Below are 22789 nucleotides of genomic sequence, written 5' to 3'. Positions count from 1 at the left end.
CCTGCCTATTTTTTTATTAGGTTGTTTATTATTTTGATATTGAACTACATAAGCTGTTTGTTTATTTTGGAAATTAATAATTATGTCCCATGTGTTTATTTTTGTTTTTATTTTCATTACTCTTGGAGGTGGATCTAAAAACTGCTGCAGTTTATGGCAGTGTTCTGCCTGTGTTTTTCTCTAAGAGTTTTATGCATCTGGTTCTTTAATCCATTTTGAGTTTATTTTTGTGTATAGTGTTAGGGAATGTTCTCATTTCATTCTTCTACATGAAGCTGTCCAGTTTTCCCAGCACCACTTATTGAAGAGACTGTCTTTTCTCCATTGTATATTCTTGCTTCCTTTGTTGTAGATTAATTGATCATAGGTGTGTGGATTTATTTCTGAGCTTTCTATCCTGTTCCATTGATCTATAAATCTGTCTTTGTGCCAGTAACATACTGTTTTGATTACTGTAGCTGTTTATATGTTTATATGTGTAAGTTTATATGTCTTTCTAAGAACCGAGGCTTGACTCTGCTGAATAGGTTTCCTAATTTTTCACCATTTTTCTCAGGCCATAGTGCTTTATGAGCCCCAGCTTTAAGTAGGATGCTCTCTTATCAGGCCCTCTCGCCTGTCAGATGTCCAGCACACCCCACTGTCTCAGGTCTGTTCATGTCCATATGGCATGCAGTCAACTTCTGCCCTTGCTCACCTCCACTATGTGAATAGGCTCTACTGATAAATAAACCTGTCAGTTTAATTCCTTTACTTTTTTGCAGACTTATTGTTTAATTTGAGGTTTTTTTTTTTTTAAATACTTTATTGTTAATTTTTATATGTTTTGTAGCCAGAGAGTTTAAGGATCTCCTTTGTCACATTACCACAGTTCAAAAGTCCTGAGATACATAATTCTCAGGAAGAAAATTAAGCCCCATATCCTCCTTCTACATCACTTTGGTTAGTCACTCGGTCGTGTCCAACTCTTTGCGACCCTATGGACTATAGCCCCCAAGGCTCCTCTTTCCATGGAATTCTGCAGGCAAGAATACTGGAGTGGGTTGCCAGCTTCTCCTCCAGGAGATCTGCCCAACCCAGGGTTTGAACCTGGGTCTCCTGCACTGTAGGCAGATTCTTTACCATCTGAGCCACCAGGGAAGTCCCTTTTATGAAAATATAATTTCATTTTGAGGGAAAATTGCCTTTAGTGTTGGATGATTAGAGAAGAAAGCACAACAGAGATAAATGTAGGTGAATTAATAGAAATAATATTTATTAATAATTAGTTCTTGTAAATCTATTCAATGAGATTGGTGTGCAGGTTTCCAAAAACTAATTATCCCCCTAAGCAATAGTATTTATAGTATGTAGAGAATTGAATAGTTAGCCCCTGTAAGAGAAAATAGTTTAATGTTATATGTTATCAGAGTATAGTTTTAAAACCAAGGAAATAATAGTATTTGGATGAAGTATACTTCAGAGCCGCTTCATCCAGAGCCCCACGATGTGGTTTTTGCCACAGAGGAAACAAAAATAGTTCCATGACCCCATTAAACCTGTCACTACTACTGGAAATGCAAGTTGGTTGATGACATATTCTTCATCTTGAAATACATGAGACACAAAAGATAACATTGTTTTTAGCGGATTAATTGACATAGTTGAACTTTTGAGACATATATTTAGATTTGATTGTTTTAAATGTGAAATGATAAAAAAATTTTTCTTAATATTTTGTTTTAAAGATTTTTTAAAGTCTTAACTAATACCTAAAACGTGCATTAATTTTGCTACGTAAATGCTAAAAAATTACTGTTGCTTCCCATTTTAAATTTTAGCTTACCTGCACTAGAATTAATATACATGTAAATGTTATCAGTTGTGCCCCTTAAAATTTGCTTCTTTAAGTAATGTCAGTCACTCTTGCTTTGCTTATTCATCATGAGTATCTGTTATTACCTTACATGTATTCGTTAGACCATGTTGTGCTAGGTTTATCTGTATTCTTTGATCCTAATTTTTAAGGTTTCATCTTTCATAGTGGGCTTTTGTTTTAGGCTGTTTGTTTACCGAGAATATTTCTCAAATTTCAGCCCCCTTTTGAGTTTTTTCTGGGTACTTCCTCAACCACAATGGTTTTTGTGATTCCCAACTTAATAGGGTCCATCTTCAACAAGCTTCCATGTCACTTTGAGTCTCTCTTTTAATATCTTATGAATACTTTATCTCAAAATGTACTTAATGTTGATCTTTGCTCATATACAAAACAAACTCATTTGATCACTTCTAAAGATAAATTTTGTTTTACATTTGGTAGAAATTTTCCTTATTAATTTTATAGAGTTGTAGAAAGTCAATAAAGAGAAACAGGTAAGAGCATTAATATTTTGACTTGAGGACCAGTTAAACCAACTATAAAATTGTATTATGTTTTGGGACTTTTTCTCAAATTTGTATTTATATTTTTTCCCTGTAGATGACAGTCTCTCCTGGTTAATTGAAAGTAATTCAGCTTTACATGAAATGTAAAGAGTAGAAGTAGAATATAAAACTTAGTGGATTTTTCAACATGTTCTGGAGTTAGATTTCAGACTGTTTCAAAAACCTAAGACATCTTCAATTCAGTTCAGTTCAGTTGCTCAGTCGTGTCCAACAAGAATCTTTGCGACCCCATGAATCGCAGCACGCCAGGCCTCCCTGTCCATCACCAACATCTTAGGCTGAAATAAAAGTTTTCATTAGAATACCAATAAATTTCATTTTAGAAAGCAGATTTATGTGTTTATTGTATTATACAGAAATATCAATAATAGCAGTAATATTTGCTCTTGAGAAATTAAATTGTTTTGTATATCTTTGTCTTTATTAGTGTTGAGTTTTCATCTCTATATCCTTTGCTTTGCTTATTCATCATGAGTATCTGTTATTACATGTATTCGTTAGACCATGTTGTGCTAGATTTATCTGTATTCCTTGATCCTAATTTTTAAGGTTTCATCTTTCATAGTGGGCTATGAAAGTGGCATAAGTGGCCATAGACTCAGTGGCATATGTGGCATAGACTCAGAGGCTGGCAGGGTGCCAGCAATTTTTTTTTCTTTTCTTTTTTTTAATATTCTACCCAGCATTTTGATGTCTGCTTTTATTTTGTTGCCTTGTGTAAAGTTGGATTGCTTGAGGTTCTATTATTATTAAGAAGATTCTACCTGCAGTGCTGGTAGCGCCGTGAAATGATGGTATGAATTCCGGAGGAAAAAACACAGGGTATATCTATTACTTTACTGGAATCCTCAGACTCTGGTAGGGAAATGATTCTCTCCTTAATATTATTAAAGGGCTTGAATTATTCTGTCACATATACTGCCAAGCTGTTAACATAAATAGCTTTCAGTTATTCAACATGTAGCGATCAAGTAACATATTTTACAAAATACAGGAGGTTTTTTAAAATTTTTATAATCCCTTCATAACTGAATAAGTACATTATTTTAGTTACTAGAAGTCTGGTGAAATGCAACAGTCTTACCAGCTTTGCTATCATTTGATCTATTTAGGATTAACTTTGATTTGTATCTATAAATATTTGAGTAATACTGGATTAAAACAGATTTCTTGTAGAAGATTTAGTATAAGCCCCACTTAATTTTCTATATCTTCTAAGCCCTAGTAGTAACAACCTAAAAGGAGTATTATTGGTATATTTAATAGCTTTGTTTTCTTTATATATTTAGGTCATAGTGATGGGAGCTACTAATCGTCCTCAAGATTTGGACTCAGCTATAATGAGGAGAATGCCCACGAGATTCCATATCAACCAGCCTGTAAGTGGGTTTGATTGTTATGAACAGTTAAATATTCTTTTTTTTTTTTTTTGCAGATCTTTATCTGTGATTTCAGGAAGGGAATGATTAAAAAAATAAGACTTATTATTTATCACAGGCAGGGAAGGAATAGAGCAAGAACCCCATAATTACTGTTGTCCTTTCTATTCCTTTTCTTGCTTTTTTACTGTCTTTGAAGATCAGTGTTGTTTAGGTCTGTATACATTTGTGTCTCTTTGATGTATAGAATTACCTCAAGTTTCCCTAGACATGTTAGTGATTTTCTTTAGGATGTAGCAAGTTATCCGTGGAACATACTTAAGAAAATGTAAATTATAGATTTGTTTTAGGATAGGATATAATTAGGGGTTTTAGGGTTAAAGAACTGTTCTGTTCAGAAGGCTGGACAGGGAGAACATCTGCTATTTATTTGATTAATTATTAGCAGTTGTAATTGGTGCTTTCCTCTGATAGGATTAATGATTAACCAGTAAGTATGATATTGCACTTTAATAGAAGAATGAAAATCTGAGATTGGTATTGATCCAGTTGTAACTTCTAGCACTCTTTTTTGCTACTCTGTTACACAGAATCCCCAAATCTTGAATTTTGTTTGCTTTTAGATTAAAAAAAGAAAAACAACCAGGGTTAGTACTAGACTGTATGCAGCATACAATTAGCATGTCACATGTATATATTGCTGTTTAGAACTTCCACTGTCACTCCTTTCAAATTTAAAATCTCTGGCCTGAAAATTTTGCCCTATTTTATATTCTTCAACCTGACAGTTTGTCGCAGTAAACTTGGTTATCTAAAATTGGTAGCTGTGGTCTCTGTAAAATCACTCTGGTCGACCCTTTGCTGCAGCTACAACCTCTGATTCCTCTGGAGGGTATGCATTTACTTAGGCAGTCTATTAGAGAATTTACCTGATAATTCAGTGGAGAGATTTTTTAATGTGATGCAGGAGACTGGAAAATTTGATTAATATTTATTGAGCTTGTATGTCAGTTACCCACTAGGTTCTGATGAATAAGAATGTGGCCCCTGTCCTAAAAGAACTCTGTATTGCAGGGGGGTGCCAGACACAAAAATAAATAATGTAATATGTACTTTACAAAGGTATGTGTAACCAACTGCAAGGACCTGAGGTGATGATGAAAACTAATAATTCTGTCTGAGGAGTTAGTGAAACTTACAGAATCCAGCTGGGCTTGAAGGATGAAGGATGGTAGGAATTGACTCATTTGAAAAGACCCTGATGCTGGGAAAGATTGAAGGCAGGAGGAGAAGGGGACGACAGAGGATGAGATGGTTGGATGGCATCACCGACTCAATGGACATGGGTTTGGGTGAACTCCGGGAGTTGGTGATGGACAGGGAGGCCTGGCGTGCTGCAGTTCATGGGGTCGCAAAGAGTTGGACGTGACTGAACTGAACTGAAGCAAGGAAATGCTTTTCTGCCAAAGTGAACAAAGGCAGGGAGGTGTGGAAGCACGTATTTAATGGAGACTTCTGGGGATAGTTCAGTTAGAAGGTGCCAAGGAAAACCAGTGGTTATAAGGCAGAAAGGGTTGACTGCTGAAGGTTTAGATGACCTTTGTATGCTTCCTACAAGATATGTGATCTTATTTTATTACCAGAACATCAGAATATTTTTAGATATAATTAGTTCACTTCAGTGGTTCTGAAAGTGAAGATTACATTGATAGAATCTCTGCTTGTAGTCTAATAGCAAGCAAAGGGTTTTGATGTACAGTAGTAGACTAGAACATAGGGTACAACAGCCTGTAAAGTAGCCTTTGCTAAAGTTGTAAGTTTAATATATTTACTGTGTGAGTTCAGAATGGGTTGTGTAACACATTTTATCAAGTTTGACATAAATTTGTATACTGTTAATGCAGAAACTGGGATTTTTTAATCTCCCTTTCATTCTGTTTTTAGTGAACACAGACACACATTTTATAGGGTAATTTTTTTTCTTATGTATAACTGTGATATCAAAGTATATGATTAACCTTACCTTAAAATTCCTTTCCAAGTTAAATGTTGATTAACAGATTATTGGTGATCACATAACATACCAAACTAACCTTCATACTTAACACAGTTGAGTTACGGAAACAGGAGTTTGGTTTTTATTTTCACATCCTTTAATCTGATACTCCTGGTAACTGGCTCTCCTTTTTTTTTTTTTTAAGCAGTTGTGGGAATAGGCAGGAGTTCAGCCACAGTAATTTTTAAAAGCACTTGTATTAACTATATATGTAAGGTATTCTTTTAAAACCTCCTGTTCCTAGTACAGTATTAGGCAGCATCACTGGAGGCAGAAGCGTACAAGCATATAAACACATCACTGTCAACACTAAAGAAAATTCACTAACACAAATCAGTGGTCATGGAAGTTACATGTTGAATGGAAGAACCAAGCAGATATTCTTGCCATCTCTTCCAGTTACTGGTAAAAATCTTATGGCAGTAATGAGTTTTCAGAAGTTTCCTAAATGAAGAAAAGGAGATTTGCAGAAGTATAGAGGAAAGACATTGGTCATTTACTCAGTTGAAAAACATTTCAAGGCATGTGCTAGGCACTGGGGATTCAGAATAAGAAGTTACAGTTCAGTACAAGAACCACAAATGATTACTCTAGAGTCTAGAATTAGACCTTGCTTTAGTCAAAAGTTTCCATGACCTGTCAGAGTTTCTGTCATTTCCGATAGGTATTGGGTAGTTTACAAGGAAAGGAAGAAATATTAGGAAAATTAGTTGATCCTTATTTTTTTTCATGCTAATTGAAAATTATCCTGTTTTTAGGCTCTGAAACAAAGAGAAGCAATCCTGAAACTCATCTTGAAAAATGAAAATGTAAGTAGCAAATTACAGTTTTTCCCCACCCTATAAATAAAGAAAAAATTATGTTCATAAAATCATTTTAGAAGTGAAAAAGGAACCTGAGAATAATGTAGTTTTGAACTTGTAAATTACTGTAGAACTCTTGGCTGCTCATATAACTCAATCACCATGGCATATTTGAACTAATTAAAGGTAATTAAAGGCTTTTTAAATAGCCACGTGTTTTCATATCTGTAGATTAAAATCCTCTGATATTTTTCAGACCAGTTTCAAGTTTTATACATTTGTTTTTACAGAGAAGTATAGGGAGGTTTTGTTTTTCATTTAATTTCAATACTTTTTGAAGTTGAAAATTAGAATTAAAAATATATGATAATCATAACCTTTAATAATTTGTATTTAAGGGTTTTAAAAATAGTACAGTCACATGTTTCAAAAGTTAAAATACATGTATTAAATGATATACAGGGAAAAGTCTCGTTTCTCTCTTAATGTTTCTTATGTATTCTTTCAGATGGCATTATGCCTACACAAGCATAGAATATACCATTACTCCTCTCCCCTTTTCTACATAAGCCATATTAATAAAACATATACAGTGTTCTATGTGTTGCTTTTTTTCACTTAATCTTTGAGATTTCATAGTAGCATATGGTTTCCTCATTCTGTTCTCTTTTTTCCTTTGCACTGCATAGGGTTCCATTGTATGGGTATACCATAGTTTATTTAATCAGTGCCACACTGAAGGACATTTGGGTTGATGCTGGTCTTTCACTATTACTAAAATGCTGCGTCGAATAACCTTGTACATGCGTCATTTGACACTTGTGCCAGAAGCATTAGTGGGGTGAATTTCCCAGAAGAAAATTACTAGACCAAAGAGTATGATATTTATAATTTTGGTGTGTCTATGCTAAGTCAGTTCAGTCATGTCCAGCTCTTTGTGACGCTATGGACCATAGCCTGCCAGGCTCCTCTGTCCATGGGATTCTCTAGGCATGGGCACTACCATGCCCTCCTGCAGGGAATCTTCATGACCCAGGGATTGAACCCACATCTCTTATGTCTCCTGCATTGGCAAGTGGGTTCTTTACCGCTAGCACCACCTGGGAAGCACTTAAAATTTTGGTAGTGGTTGCCAAATTTGTTCATGCCAACTTACTCTTTTTTTTTTTTTTCATTTATTTCTAATAGTTGGAGGCTAATTACTCGACAGTATTGTAGTGGGTTTTGCCATACATTGACATGAATCAGCCATAGATTTACATGTGTTCCCCATCCTGATCCCCGCTCCCACCTCCCTCCCCACAGTTTACTCTTTTATACCAGCAGTGTTAGAGTGCCTCTTGCCCTGTAGCCTTGCCAGCAAATGTTATGGAACTTTGTGCCAACATGATAGGTATTCTGCCTGTTTTAACTGTAGTATCTTTGGAAATTCTTTTAGAATTAGGTTTGTCATTGGTACAGGAAATTTTTAGCATTCTGTTTCTTACTCATGAAAGTACAGAAGATGAATCTTTAGTCAGTTTTATGATGCAGAACATGAATGCTCTCTGGATAATTGCTGACATGGGAATGTCTGATTTCCTACTAGCTGCTATTTCTATGCTGAAGGCATATTGTTTAATAGAATATGAAAAAAATTTCATTGTGCTAAAAGATGCTTCAAATCAGTAGCATACAAATTTATTTAATAAGATGAGCACTATCATGCTTATTCATTCCTGAGCAGAATTAGAGTTTTTGATGCAAACATACGAATAGACTTATATTTTGAGTTTTTTCTTCTCTGAAGAAAAAAATGACGCTTTTGAAATGATACCGTTTTCCAGTCTTTCACATTCCTTATTGATATAGATCCTTAATACAGCTCACTCTTTTAAAAAAGATATACTGGTTCTGGCTTAATGTTAAGTATGAAAGAATTAGAACGAATAACATTTATACCTAATAAAGTATCACATCGACACTACAGTAAGAATGTTTTTTTTTTCCCCTATCCGGACTAACCTGAATGTATATATTTTCTGTAACAGTGGAAATTTAACAATCATGGGTTTAGAAGAGACACTTGAGGATTCCATTCTGGCTTAACCATTTCCTACTGTGTGACCTTGGGCAAATACCATTAGCATCTCTATGCCTCATTTTCTCACTCAGAAATTGAAGATGTCAACAATCTCATAGAATTGGTTTGATAATTTATATTAAATGTATATTTATATAAGATACTTGGATTACCATTCAGTGGACAGCCAATGCTAGATATAGTGAATAACTGTACACAGATAAGTGCTATTCTTTCAAGCTGTTTTGGCAGTTCGTTAATTTATTCCTGTTTTGCTCCTGTTATTCAAAACCTTTTTTAACTTGGGAATTTCCTTCATACTTGCCTAATGAAAATAATTCTCACTACTTCATGGTTTGTCTAGAGCCATGATCTTAAAATAAAAAGGGCTACTTTTACAGTGCTTACTGTGTGCCACGTGTTGTGGTGATACATAGTTTTATTTAATCCTCAGTTTATCTAAGCAGTGCATATTAATACTATTTTACACTTGAGGAAACCAAAATACAGAGAAGTTACATAAAATAAGTTACACAGGTTTACATAGCAAAGTAGTGATAGAACCATTCTTTTAACCTTTATGGAAGGCTGTCTTAGTAATCTTGCTCCCTCAGTGAATGGAATCTTCTTTGTATTATTTTCTTATACTTGTTTTGCTCATCTTTGGGACATTTTAACCCTGCTGTGAACCAGATTTGTGAGTGGTTAGAGCATAGTGTGAATCAGCAAATGAGTGGGCAAAGGATAGGGTGGAGGTATTGATTGTTTGAAGGAGGAAGACGACTAATATGTAACATCTTGAAGAATAATTTGGAAGGTCCTTTGTTGTAAACACATACACAGATAACTTTAAATCTAGCACCTGGACTTAAAAGGTGATCTTGACATATTTTGCTTCATACCACCCTCCCCCCCACCCCCGTCTCCCCTCCCTACACTGTCATTGGTAGCACGTTGTAGAGAGCTCTCAGCACTGTCCTGGGGTTGGTAGTGTGTATCGTCCGTTAATATGTGTGGATAGATACATAATACATGTATAGGTATAGTTGTATAGTTTTTTTTTTCCTTTCTCACTTTTACAAACTATAGAGAAATTACATCCTAATATGTCTGATTTCTTAAGCACACATGTAAAAAAGAGTTCCTGAGACACACAAAAAAGTTAAACTACAAAGAGAATAGAAAAGTCTGACTGTAATCAGAGTTGAGACTTCTAGAAGTATGACAAGATAAAAGGAACAAAGTGAAAGAACAGGCCACTGGGAAAATATTTGCAACCCTGTAACCAACCGAAGACTAATATCCGAAGTACATGGAATTCTTGTAATCAGTTTGTCAACTTTTGCATTTGTACAGTGTATCATGGATTCTAACTATCACTATAACTAGTCCTAGGAACTGACTCTCTGATGTATCAGTACGTAAGATGTTAAGTGACAGACCTCCCAGTATTGTTGTAGATTTGTCCACTTGTTATATTTTTCTGGTGAATTATTTTTTATCGTTATGTAATGATTTGTTTGTGTTTGTGGTGATTGTTGATAAATTTGGGTTCATTCTTTCCTATTTTAGTGCTTTCCATTTATTAAGCTTTTTTTCCTCCTTGGACTCCCCCCATTCTCACCCCACCCATACCTTCCGCTCCCACCTTCCAGTTCCCCTACCTCTGCCCCAGTCCTTCATTCTTCAGTGTTGCTCTTGTGTTCTTCATTCTTTTTCCCCTCTTCCTCTAGTCATTTGGAAGTTACATGTTCTTTTTTAGTGCTACTTAGTTCTCTAGGTGCCTGCGTACTAAGTCTCTTCATTCATGTCTGCCTCTGTGTGACCCTGTGGAACATAGCTTGCCAGGCTTCTCTGTCCATGGGATTCTCCAGGCAAGAATACTGGAGTGGGTTTCCTTGCCCTCGTCCGGGGAATCCTCCCAACTCAAGGATCAAACCCACGTCTCTTATGGCTCCTGCATTGGCAGGCAGGTTCTTTACCACTAGCGCCACCAAATTAAATGATTATTATTACTGTTTATATATTAACTTATTTACATTTATCTGTATATAGTTTACCATTTTCCTTACTTACTTCACACCTCCCTTCTGGGTTCAGTTTTCTTTTTATCAGAGAGTATATGAACATGTGATTTCTCTTTATTTAATCTCCACATTTAGGAATGAGAACACTGCCATGTGAAGTCACAGTTGCAGAATTAACAGTAGACTCCATGTCATCTTACCTCCAAGTCTCTTCTTGTCCTTGTGCAGAGTTGCTACTCTTAACTTACACTGAGTTTTCCACAAAGACAAGTGGGAATTTAGTAACAGATAAAGATGGCATTTCATATCAACTTGGAGAAAGTAAATGTTAAGAGAAATGGTTAGCTAGGTGGGGGGAGAAATACAGCTGGGTCTCTCTGCACAGTGTTCAAATGCTGGCTGTGTCTGTGGTGTGACCTTGGGCAATTTATTTAACCTCTACAGGTTTTACTATTTTCTGAAATTAAAAATGAGAATGCTTCCCTGACAGGATTAAATGAGCATAATCCATGTAAAGTACTTAGTACAGCAAATGACACATAAGAATCATTTATTACATGTTAGTTACTATAATTAACTATTTACTTTCTCTTCTTAATCTTCGTATACACTTAATTATAAGTCTGTTATATGCCCAGGAGGATCACTTTATTAGCTTCACTATATAAGCTTAGTTGGGGAGTAAAACCATAGGTGCTTAATGAGTGTTGAGGAAGTAGAATAGAATACCACAGCATGACAGTTCAAATGAGGGTTAGAATGTGTCAGTGGAATATGATTTTTGTAATGGACTCAGGACTTAATGATCCGGGCTGTTTGCCATGTATGTTGACTATATTATAGAAAAGTGCCCCGCCTCTTAGGAACGTGGGACCTTCCTAAGAGGTACCAAAGTCAACCCAACAGTATTTGAGTGCCTGTTCTTCCCCATCACTCTGTGAAGTTATCTCGTGAGACTTATTTCAGTTTTGGTCATGGTGACAATTATTGAAAAGTAGATTTCAGATCTTAAACTTTTATGGTTAAAAGAAGAAAACTTCTAGAACTGAAAATTTCTAATGATTCTCCTCCCCTGCTGTTCCAGTATGCTTTAACTTTCTTTAATTCTAAGAAGTGTTTGGATATATCTTTTGTCATGTATTTTATATTTGTTTTTAAAGTATGTTTTATGTTTGTTTAAGGTGGATAGGCATGTGGACCTGCTAGAAGTTGCCCAGGAAACTGATGGGTTTTCAGGCAGTGACCTAAAAGAAATGTGTCGAGATGCTGCCCTCCTCTGTGTCAGAGAATATGTTAATTCTACATCGGAAGAAAGGTATGTGTATTTAGAGTTCATCTCTTAATATTTGTCAGACCCTTTTAGAGCTTTTAGGTTATTAAAAGGTTAGGTTAGGTCTTCTGTTTTGCTTTATAATACCAGTTCTGTTTACAAAATGAAAAGATAAATTGAAATAAAAAATTGACCAACTTTATTTATTGCCTTTTTTCTGAAAGGGGTTCTGGAAATGAATTTGCAAGGGAGGGTGGTTGTGGGGAGCATCTGGAATGAAGAGGAAGTAAAAACTGAATTTCTCTGAACATCCATGAACTGGGTTACATCAAGCTCACAGAAATGTAGGCTTGCCCATCTCTACCATGAAAACTGTTACTCTGATATCCCTAGATTGCTTTTGTTTTTTAAATTTTTAAATTTCATTTCATGTGGAAATGAGTATCTTGTCTTCCAGAAATTTCACATTTATGGGGACGTTGCTGCTGACTAGACTTCAACTTGTTAATAATGTATTTAGTAAAAAAGTCATTTGTGACAGCAGCAAACTTTACTTGAAACCAGTTTCAAAGTATCTTGAGTTTCAGAAACCAATTTTGTACCAGCTTTGTTAGTGAACTGGAATAGCTCAGCTCTGATAAACCAGTGTCCTGTGTTTCCCGTAAGGTCATTCACCCTAGACTGGTGTAACACTGAAATTTCTAAACCCCTGTGCAAAATATCAACCTTCTAAGGAAGAATTTCTGTGACTCAGCAAACCAGTGTGCGCTGGGGCTCGTGTGGATGAGCTCTGTAGCTCTTGCCCTATTGTTTCTCAGTCTCTCTGTCCATCCCCTGAGGCTGTCGCTCCAAGTGACCTGGATTTGCCTGTCTTATTCATGCATTTACTTACACTGTATTGCCATAGCAAGCTTTGCCACAAAAGGTTTCTTGGTATAGAAAGGTTCACATGAAAGCCACCCTTTTAACCTGTGGTTTTTCCTGGACCTGTCATCAGGGTTTCCTCGGGGCCCTTCGTGGAGAGGGTCACTCCATCTGTTTATTGCCTAAATTACACTAATGAAAATGGTTTCTCTGCTGTCCTTAATGCCCTGAAAATATTACATTTCAGTATGAAAAATGTGGGTAATGCACTTAGGTTATCATAACTTTTTCCCTGAATTTTTTTTCCCTAAGTGTTTGTAAATGACAGAGGAGACATAATATATTGGATTGTGTTTCCTTCTTACTGAAGTGGGGAGAACTTACAGTAGTTGGTTTTTATTAATAGCAGTGAATTTTATTTTCAGTTCGTCAAAGGTAAACACATATATGAATAATAGATACGTACAACTGCTACTTTTTAATTTCAGTTTTCATGGGAATAATTTTTCATTCATTCATTAGAATTATAATCCTATTTAGATCAAATTTCACACTTATATATTCTTAGTGTAAAGTGTTTGATTTTAACCAAGCTATAATGTTTATAGTCAGCCATTTAAGCTTCCTACCTCTTGGCAGTCAGTGTTTCTAAAAATTTTTTTAGATACTTATCTGTGGATTAATTCCTTAAGCTGTTAATTGTGGTTGTTTTGGGGGTTTTGGATGGGAAAGAGACTTCATTTTTTAATCTTGGTAAAATATTTTAGGGAGATGTATTTTAAAGCTATTTGAATATTGGTGGGTTGTTTTGTTTTTGTTTTTGTTTTTTTTACATTTTAGCCATGATGAAGATGAAATTCGACCTGTGCAACAACAGGACCTGCATCGGGCAATTGAAAAGATGAAGAAGTCAAAGGATGCAGCATTTCAGAATGTTTTAACACACGTTTGTTTAGATTAAGAGTAAAGATCATTTCTACAGTTCAACATGAATAGTTTGGTGTACCTTCTTATCATTAGTGGAAATAACTGAAGGAGGAGTGTTCTTTCAACAGTGAGAGAGTTTTATGTTCATGACACTGGTTTTATACTCTGAATTCTAAGTTATTGAGACATAGTTGTTATATAAATGGTATTACTACTTGTGGAAAATCATGAGGAGGAACAATTTAATCAGCCTGACTGTGGGTGCTTGTGTTTGACCTCTTTAGCCATATGTTGCAGCCTTATAGCGTCTAAGCTGGTCTTAAGGTAACAAATGATTTACTGAGTCATTAGTGAGAATTGGAGATGTGGTTAAGTGCTGGATATGTGATTTCTAGATATGTGAAAGTGTGTGTATGTGTGTGTGCGTGTGTGTGTATATTAAATGTATATATTCACACATTTTATATTGACATTCTGTAGATAGGTTTGAATACAGAAACTTTTTTTTTTATCCCAACTACTGAATCAAAAAGTACCAAATAGCATATAGCAAAACTAAGATTAATGGTTGTGTCTAAAAGGTACAATGATTCAGCCATTTCTAGTTGTCACTTATTTCAGGTTTTTTTTTTTTTAAGTTGAGTGTTTCTCTGGAGTTGTATAGTTGAAGTCAGTGACATCAGAAACTTAGATGTGGCTCTGTTATGGTTGTCGGGATAATTAAATGAAAATGCTTGTTCAGTGATCAGCACTGAATGGTTATCAGGCAGTTGTGTGATCAACACCAATTTCACCGCTTGCTGCAAGCATGCTGAGTAGAGACGATTTTTATTGATACATGTAAAGGTGGGCTGAAAGCCTCACAAAAGAATGGCTTTGAAAACCCTCAGTGCCATTCAGCCCATGTATGTGACTTTTCCTTTCTTTGTTTAATGTAGCAGTTCTGTTATAACCATGGGTTATCAATATTTTAAAAATATATGTTCCTTAATTATGTCAAATATAATTTGGTCATCAAAAACGAAATGATAGTTTAAAACTAGCTGTTACTAAATGTGCTAAAAATACCCGTTTTGTAATCCTGACTTTTTGTTTTCTTAGCAGATTATAAATTATGCCCTGCTTAGTACAGATACACACATCAGAATCCCCCTATTGTTTCTGTAGTCGTTTGATGCTGTGTGCACAAAAGATGACAGGTTTTGTCCAAAATGTCACTAACCAGAATTCTGTTATAGGCACTTAAAACACAAGCATGAGGAAAATGGCACGGTATGATCTTGAGGTGCCTTCTGAATTTTTGTTTTTATTGTATTTCTTTGAAAACTCTGTTGTTATTTATGAGTTATTCATTAATTTCTTTGATAATAAGTCTCTCACAAGAACCCATTGGATAGTTTGTTCGTCATTTGTTCTTTGAATGATGGGTGGGGCAGAGGTTCAAGTTTTGAAAAATTGTGAAGATGATTGAAAAATTGATGCAAAACACAAAATACCAAAAATAAAATATTTCATCCTCATTTTTAATAACTATTATACTATTATTTTATAAATATGCAATAAAGAGGTCCCTCTTAATTGAGTTTTCTGTACTTACTCCTTTATTTCAGTTACATAAAATTTTCTGGTGTTGCTTTGGTTTATAAAACTTACCCTTAGACTATTTTCATCTTGCTGTGTAATTTTTATAGCATACATTCTAGTATCTAACTTATTACTTTGTTTTAGTATTTTATTTTAGTAGTCATTTAATTTTAATTTTGATGGCATATTGATCAAAAATAGAGGTAATATACCTCTCTTCATGTTCTTTCTTTTATCTTCTTTTAAATTCAGAATAACCGATAGTAGTAGTTAAATTTGTCATAGTTTTAATCATTGGATGAAGTTAGAGAAATATAGTAACCAACACCACAAAGCCGACACCACATGACTCATCTAGGTATCTTTTTTCTTAAAGTAACTGAGGAAACCTTATTATATGCTTTCAAAGAATGTTTGGTGTTACGTAATAGATCCTTCTGCTATAGACATATTTGACATAAGCTTTTGGCATGCATTGGATTCTAAGTTCTAAGGTATATTTCACTTTGGGTAACAGAAGTACTAGATCTAGAGTTAGATTGCCTGAGTTTAAATGCAGACTCTGCATTAATTAACTGTATCCTTGGACTAATCATCTAACTGTTGCTCATTTATAAAATGGTGTTACAGAGGCACTCATGGGGTGTGTAATGAGATGATGCCTTTAAGACACTTAGCATAGAACCTGGCATAGTATTGTTCAAATGTCCATTATCACATTTTATTACTTTTACACACTGATGTCCATATCTATTGGCCAGGCTCAGTTTTTGAGCATTCTTCATGCTTAACCTATTTCCATGATATCCCTAGATCTCTGTTCTAGGGATTGAGATGAAATGATCAGCTGTGATGTTTCTCTAAAAGCCTCATTGGTGGAAGACTTCTGGTAAGTCTGGTGTATCTCAAACTTTTCCTTGGCCTTTTTAAAACAGAGTTTAGAAACTCAATATTTGAATCAATTCAGTGTCTCCTGTTCAATTTATCTCCTTTCTCATTCAGTCCCCCACTTACAGAGTGATCCAGAACTCGCCATGTGATCAGTAGCTGGATTGGAGTAATTTAAATAGCCTACATGATCACAGTAACCTAACGTTGCTGCTGCTGCTAAGTCGCTTCAGTCGTGTCCGACTCTGTGTGACCCCATAGACGGCAGCCCACCAGGCTCCCCCGTCCCTGGGATTCTCCAGGCAAGAACACTGGAGTGGTTTGCCATTTCCTTCTCCAGTGCACGAAAGTGAAGGTGAAAGTGAAGTCGCTCAGTCGTGTCCGACTCTTCGGGACCCATGGACTGCAGCCTACCAGGCTCCTCCATCCGTGGGATTTCCCAGGCAAGAGTACTGGTATGGGCTGCCATTGCCTTCTCCAAACCTAACGTGACTTAGTAGCTATAACTGGAAGGTTTGGTGTTGCGGATGTCTCAAGCGTTGAGTGTGCCTGAATAAACACATTCCTCAGCAGGAATTTGTTTTTCGGCTGGTATTGTTTTATTTGTAGACAAATGTTACAGCTTCTGGATAAGGGAAAGGAATTGGATTATGTATATATTTTGTAATTCCTTTTTTAGTTTGTCTTAAGGTCAGTGTCAGAATATTGACTAGAATTCTAATATGCTTAGCATGTAACTTGCGAGACTAAAACCCCAGCACCAATTAGAAGCCTCAGATACAGCCACAGAATCATTCCATTTAAAGCTGACAGAATGATTAGAGAGTTTTTCATTACCAAAATCATTATCAACTTAGTTACCAAAGATAATTTACTAATCATCTCAAAGTTTACAGCACTCACTCTCTTTCTCTCTCAATTGAAGTATAGTTGATTTACATTCTTGTTAGTTTCAGATGTGCAGCAAAGTGATACAGATACACACATACACATATGATTTTATATATATAAATATATATATACTTACATATATGTATGTATCTTATATATGTAAGTATATATAGGTATATAAAATCTCAGATTCTTTCCCATTATACGTTATTATTAGATTTTGAATATAATTCCCTATGGTATACAGTAGGTTCTTGGATTGAGAAGAAGATAAAAGTACATGCCTTGTTTCATTGTGCTTCACAGATAGTGCTTTTATTTGTTTGTTTTGCAAACTGAAGATTTGTGGCAACCCCACATTGTCAGATGATGGTTAGCAATTTTTAGCAACAAAGTACTTTTAAAGGTATGTACATTGCTTTTTTAGATATAATGCTATTATATACTCAGTAGACTACAGTATGGTATAAACATAACTTTTTTTATGCACTAGGAAACCAAAAAATTTGTGTGACTATTGAGATTTGCTTTATTGCCATGGTCTGCAGCAAAACCCACAATAAAGTCCTAGGTATGCCTGCATAGCACAGATGCCAAATGCAAACAAGATCAAACCTAAAAGAAACCATTTAGCCTGTGAGTAAAAACAAAACATCCTTTCTCAACACTGGTGTACACACTGTTAATACTAACACAGCATAAGGGTCTCATTACCAAAAGACTAAACTGGGAGTATATTTTTGTGATTGTCTACATTTACTGTTATCAATCTGCTTGAGAACAATTTTAGCTAAAAGCTTGTGTGCTTTGGGATATAGTTTCAGTGAATGTTAGAGTTAGTATGGAATGCGTTCAGGCTACAGGTTTGCACATCATAACAGTGTGGTAAAACTAGAGCCAAGCATTAAAATAATTACTGACATGCAAGATTTGGAGCTGAGAATAGAACATAGTGGCATATGCCTCACTGTCCTGAGGATACACAGCTTCCAGAATTCTAAGAATGACCAAGATACTCAAACAGGGGTTGGTAGAATATCATCCAGTAAGCAAAGTCCTTTGCAGACATGTCTGGGGAGATGAGCATTGTCCACTAGGCCACAGTCACAGTCTTATAAAGAGTACCAGTTAGGGTTCTGTTGCAGGCAATCAACTGTAGCTGACCTAAGCAATAAAGAATTTATTTGAAGGATATGAGGAGCCTCTTAAGATCAGCAGAGGCTAAGAAAGTAGACTTAGGTTAGGAACTCTGAAAGCTCCAGAAGGTTTTTTTTTTTAAAACAGGAATTTCTTAAGAAAGTTGCTTTTATTCCTCTACTAGATTAAATGAACTCCAAATGTTTAAATTGCCCCATACAAGTTTCAGAATCCTAGAAGTGTGCAAACCCAGATAAAAAGTCACTCCTGGCAATCCTGGAGCTTTAAGAGAATGACCTTTCAGGAACTCCTTTGACTTAAATGGTTGGAGAACAAATAGAGTTGACTCTTAAGTGACACAGGTTTGAATTGCATTGGTCCATTTATCAGATTTTTTTCAACAGTTAAAACTACAGTATTACACAATCTACCTGCATTTGGTTGAATGCAGGTTTAGAACAGTGGATATAGGGGAACTGTAGATAGAGAGTGTTAGCACTCCTATCCCCTACTTTGTTCAAGGGTCAACTGTATCTGGATTTACTGGTCAACTACAAAAGGAGAGGTGTTTGATTGAAAGGAATATTGTGAAGAATGTGGCTAGACACAAAAGGTAAATGACCAGCTGGTCACACAAGACCTGTACTGCTAAGTGAAGGGCAGCATTGTTATGACTCAGGTGGGCATGCTGGACATACGAGCAACACACATCCCAGTTTGTGTGGACAGGCCTTCAGATACTGCGTGGTGCAATCCCATAGGTTTTACCACTTGATGAGGGATGGATTGCTACTTGGCATGCCAAACTCTTCAGCAAGATGATTGTTTTTCTAACTTGTAATATATTTTTTTCAAGGTAGTAGGTGTAAAGAAAGAACAGTGGAGACTGAAGTATAACATGGATTTTTGTTTTATTTCCAGGAAGTACAAGTACGTTCCTCTGATGGTCGGTTAGCCTGAAGGACTGATCATTCCGTTTCTCTTACGGTCTAGTCAGGCTGAGTCTGGGCTGTAGCTTTAATAAGACTGAGCAGACCAGGCTTAGCCCAACCCCTACCTTCTCAGGGAGTTCTTGGTGATATTTGAGGTGGGAGGGGTTGCCGGTTCAGATGTTTGCGTTCTTTGTATTCAGTTCTGACAGGGTCCTGGCATCCAGTCACCACGAGAATGTGTAAGACTTCCAGTCCCTCTTCTGCCATTTTCTCTATACAATCCAGAGAAGGGGACTTGTCTAGCTTAGGAGTTTGTTTTAAAATGTTTTTTCCTGATTTCAATCACTACTGTCTTGAGTGTTGACTGAACTTTACTCATGCCTGCAAAGTCTCCCATCTAAGGCAGGCCTGCTCTTCCAAACAGTATATCCAGACTCAGGAGTCTACCCTGGTATAAAAAAGGACCAAGGCGCTCTGCTCCCTCTGAAGGGCTTATTTCTCCTGGGAAGTCAGTTCATGAAGAAGACTTTGCATCCCCTGTTCTTTGCTAGTTTCATAGAAAAGTATTATTTTTCTTTTGTGTGGATTTTATTACTATGGAAGTGAAAGTCTTTTGCATCCTTCTACATTCTAGCAAGAGAAGTTGTGCAGATATTTATTATAAGTCATGTAAAGCTCACTTGCAGCTTTAAAAGCTTCCAGTCGCAGTTGTGAAACTCTTATTAACAGAGAGAGTATGCTCGAGAGTACACACATAGTGTAGCCTTGGGCAAAATCTTTACGTTTGTGGGCATCTGTTCCCTTATCTGTAAATAGAAATCATAATGTGTACCTTCTGTGGTTGTTTTAGGCATCATATGAAAACACTTTGGATACTAGGAAGTCTGTAGGTTGTCATGTCCTTAGGGAAGTCATCTCACATTTCTGGGCCTCCATTTCCTTATCTGTTCAATAATGGAGATGCTGAAATAGATTTGCTGTAAGTTTCCATCCCGATTTTCACTAAACAGCACACTGATGCACCAGTGCCCATGTTGATAGACATTTTGGGCCCTTAGCAATACTGACTTAATAATCAGAACTTTAAGCTGGCGACTCTCTTAGCTACTGACGGGTGTCAGCCTTATAAATAGACTTGTTTTAATAGACATATAAATTATAAAACATGGCATTAGGTAGACAAGTCATAGACACTTCCATATTTGGTGTTTCTGCTTATTAAACGTGTTTCTTTGGCTCTTTTGAAGCTGTAAGCTCTTCCTTGGTTGTTTACTTTGAATATCCAAAGATCTAGTACTTTATATAAATTTTTTAAAATATAATTTGAGGATAAGATGTGGGGTACAACCTCTTTAGTAGTTGATGGAATTATCTTCCGTAAATGTAGGTTTTTCTCAGGGAATACATTTATAGAGGCCATTCTTTTAACTAGCTTAAAAGACCAGATCAGCATTGGAGTTGTTTACATGACAGTAGGCCATTACTGGGGCTTCCCTGGTGGCTCAGATGGTAAAGAATCTGCCTGCAATGCAGGAAACCCAGGTTCAATCCCTGGGTCATCCACTCCAGTATTTTTGCCTGGAAAACTCCATGGACAGAGGAGCCTAGAGATCCACAATCCATGGGCTGCAGAGAGAAGTGACTGAGCACAGACACACAGGCCATTATTATTTCAACCTGTGCTGATCTGAACTGTACCTTTGAACTATTTATGGAAAGCATGCTTATGCAATAAATCAAGGTTTTTCTTTACCTCCCATAAATGTGTATAATATGTTTTATGGTATATAAGAACTTTCACAAATGTTATTTAGTAAAATAAGTGCAGAGCAGGTTTGAGTTTCTGAAACAAGCCAACCATATGGAAGAACTTTACCAAATAAAGTTTGTATTACTGATGCCAGCAATTACAAATATATGTTATGACATTTAAAAAGCTGTGCCCATTTGTGGCTTATATATTTGAAGGTAATAAAATTGTATTATTTTTTAAAAACATTCTGTAATTTAGATTTGTAATTGAAAGTGGTCTTCCCTACAGTTAATCCAAATTAGTAAATCTATGGATACGGTAATAGCTTGGCAGGGAGGGGTGAGTACATGAGTAACAAAAGATAAGGCATCGAAAAACCATTTAATAGAAGACTCACCTGTAAAAGATTCGTTTCTCAGTTTGTCAAGACTTCTTTACATTATCACTCTTTCCTAGCTCCATTAAAAAAAGTATTTATTTTGTCTGGGTTTTCTTTATCAAATTAAAATTTCCAAACTCTAGACAGTGGCCCATTTATTTTAGTAATAATTTCAATAAAATTAAAATATAAGCAAAAAAAAAATAAGCACCTTTGGAGTGAATTGCTTATGTATGTCACTTTAATCATTGGAAATATGTATAATGAATGGCCCAATAATAGTTAATATTGACCAAAGAATTAAATGCATGCCATGGGGAAGGAAAAATTAGTGGTTTACTCTTTCAGCAATACATAGTTAATTCTTGATGATTTATGCATTATTGGTAATGGGAATATGCATATATAATAGAAACCTGTATCATCCAAAATCTCAAAGACAAAAGCTGCACTGTGTTCCATCAAACATGAAAACAATTGATTGTTCTTATGCTCACCTGATTTCCTGATTACCTTCCTATTAGGAAAGTATGTTGAAGATCTATACTAGACCTAAAAGGTGATAGGAAGAAGATGAGGAAAAAACAAAAGTGAACTTATTGTTCTCAAGTCGCTAAGATGTGTTTCTTCTTGCAAGAAAGATGGGTTGGAAAGGAATCTTATAGGCTTGATACAAATGCTGATTGGTGTAAGTCCACCATGATCCGAGCAAATGAGGGATTCACGTGTGCCTTCCACACAGCCCTGTACAGTCTGGCCTACTCCCTCAACACCACTTCTGTCTTTATCTACTTACACATTCCCTGCTCTACTTTGTCCAGGAGCCAGCAAGTAAAGATCTGGAGAGAGAGAGAACGTGGTAACAAAGGCACGTTTGATTTGGCTATTATTCCAGTTTTTTTTAGAGTGAGTTCAGGAACAAAAATTTGCATGAAGCCTTCGAGACAGACAGAAGAGACAAAGGGACTCTAGGAGGGAAAGAACCCCAAATCTGCAGGCCTGTGTCAAGGCCACTGAAAGTCGGGGTGGAAACAGCTAAGCTTTCTGCCTACACCAGCAGCAGCTGCTGAGGTGAGTGGAGCAGTGGGTGCTGTGGAAAAGCATAGCTACTTCTGACCCTCCTGGAACTGCTTAAGCTCATTGGAGGCACTTTGAAGAAAAGGGAACAAATTAAGGAAAACTAAAAGGTCACCAGATCCCGCTGCATTGAAATCCCAGGGTGAGGTCCCTGAGGAACTGCAGTGTTGGCTGAGATCCTGTGCCTTCACGTCGAGAGCACAGTTTAAAAATGACACAGAGGTAAACAGCCTCTTAATTATGGTCTGAAAGAGCTGCTATTTCTCTCCAATTACACCAATTCACAGGGGCTTCGACCAACACATATCCTTGAAAAGATAGGCAGGAAAGACAGCC

At 36.1% G+C, this 22789-nt stretch overlaps 1 protein-coding gene across 1 annotated transcript in view; it reads left to right on the top strand.

The window, feature by feature from the left end:
- The window catches only part of ATAD1 (ATPase family AAA domain containing 1), a 40349-nt gene extending 24955 nt beyond the window's left edge, over positions 1 to 15394 (top strand). Inside the window, exons 7-10 of the mRNA XM_061162115.1 lie at positions 3714 to 3803; positions 6618 to 6668; positions 11933 to 12066; positions 13726 to 15394. Of these exons, the coding sequence (XP_061018098.1) occupies positions 3714 to 3803; positions 6618 to 6668; positions 11933 to 12066; positions 13726 to 13846 (396 nt within the window). The 3' untranslated portion in view covers positions 13847 to 15394. The remainder of the gene's footprint in view (positions 1 to 3713; positions 3804 to 6617; positions 6669 to 11932; positions 12067 to 13725) is intronic.
- The last annotated feature ends 7395 nt before the right edge of the window (positions 15395 to 22789 follow it).

The sequence above is a fragment of the Dama dama genome, chromosome 15, assembly GCF_033118175.1.
Source record: "Dama dama isolate Ldn47 chromosome 15, ASM3311817v1, whole genome shotgun sequence".
NCBI lineage: Eukaryota > Metazoa > Chordata > Mammalia > Artiodactyla > Cervidae > Dama > Dama dama.
This window is presented reverse-complemented; position numbering and strand designations above follow the sequence as displayed.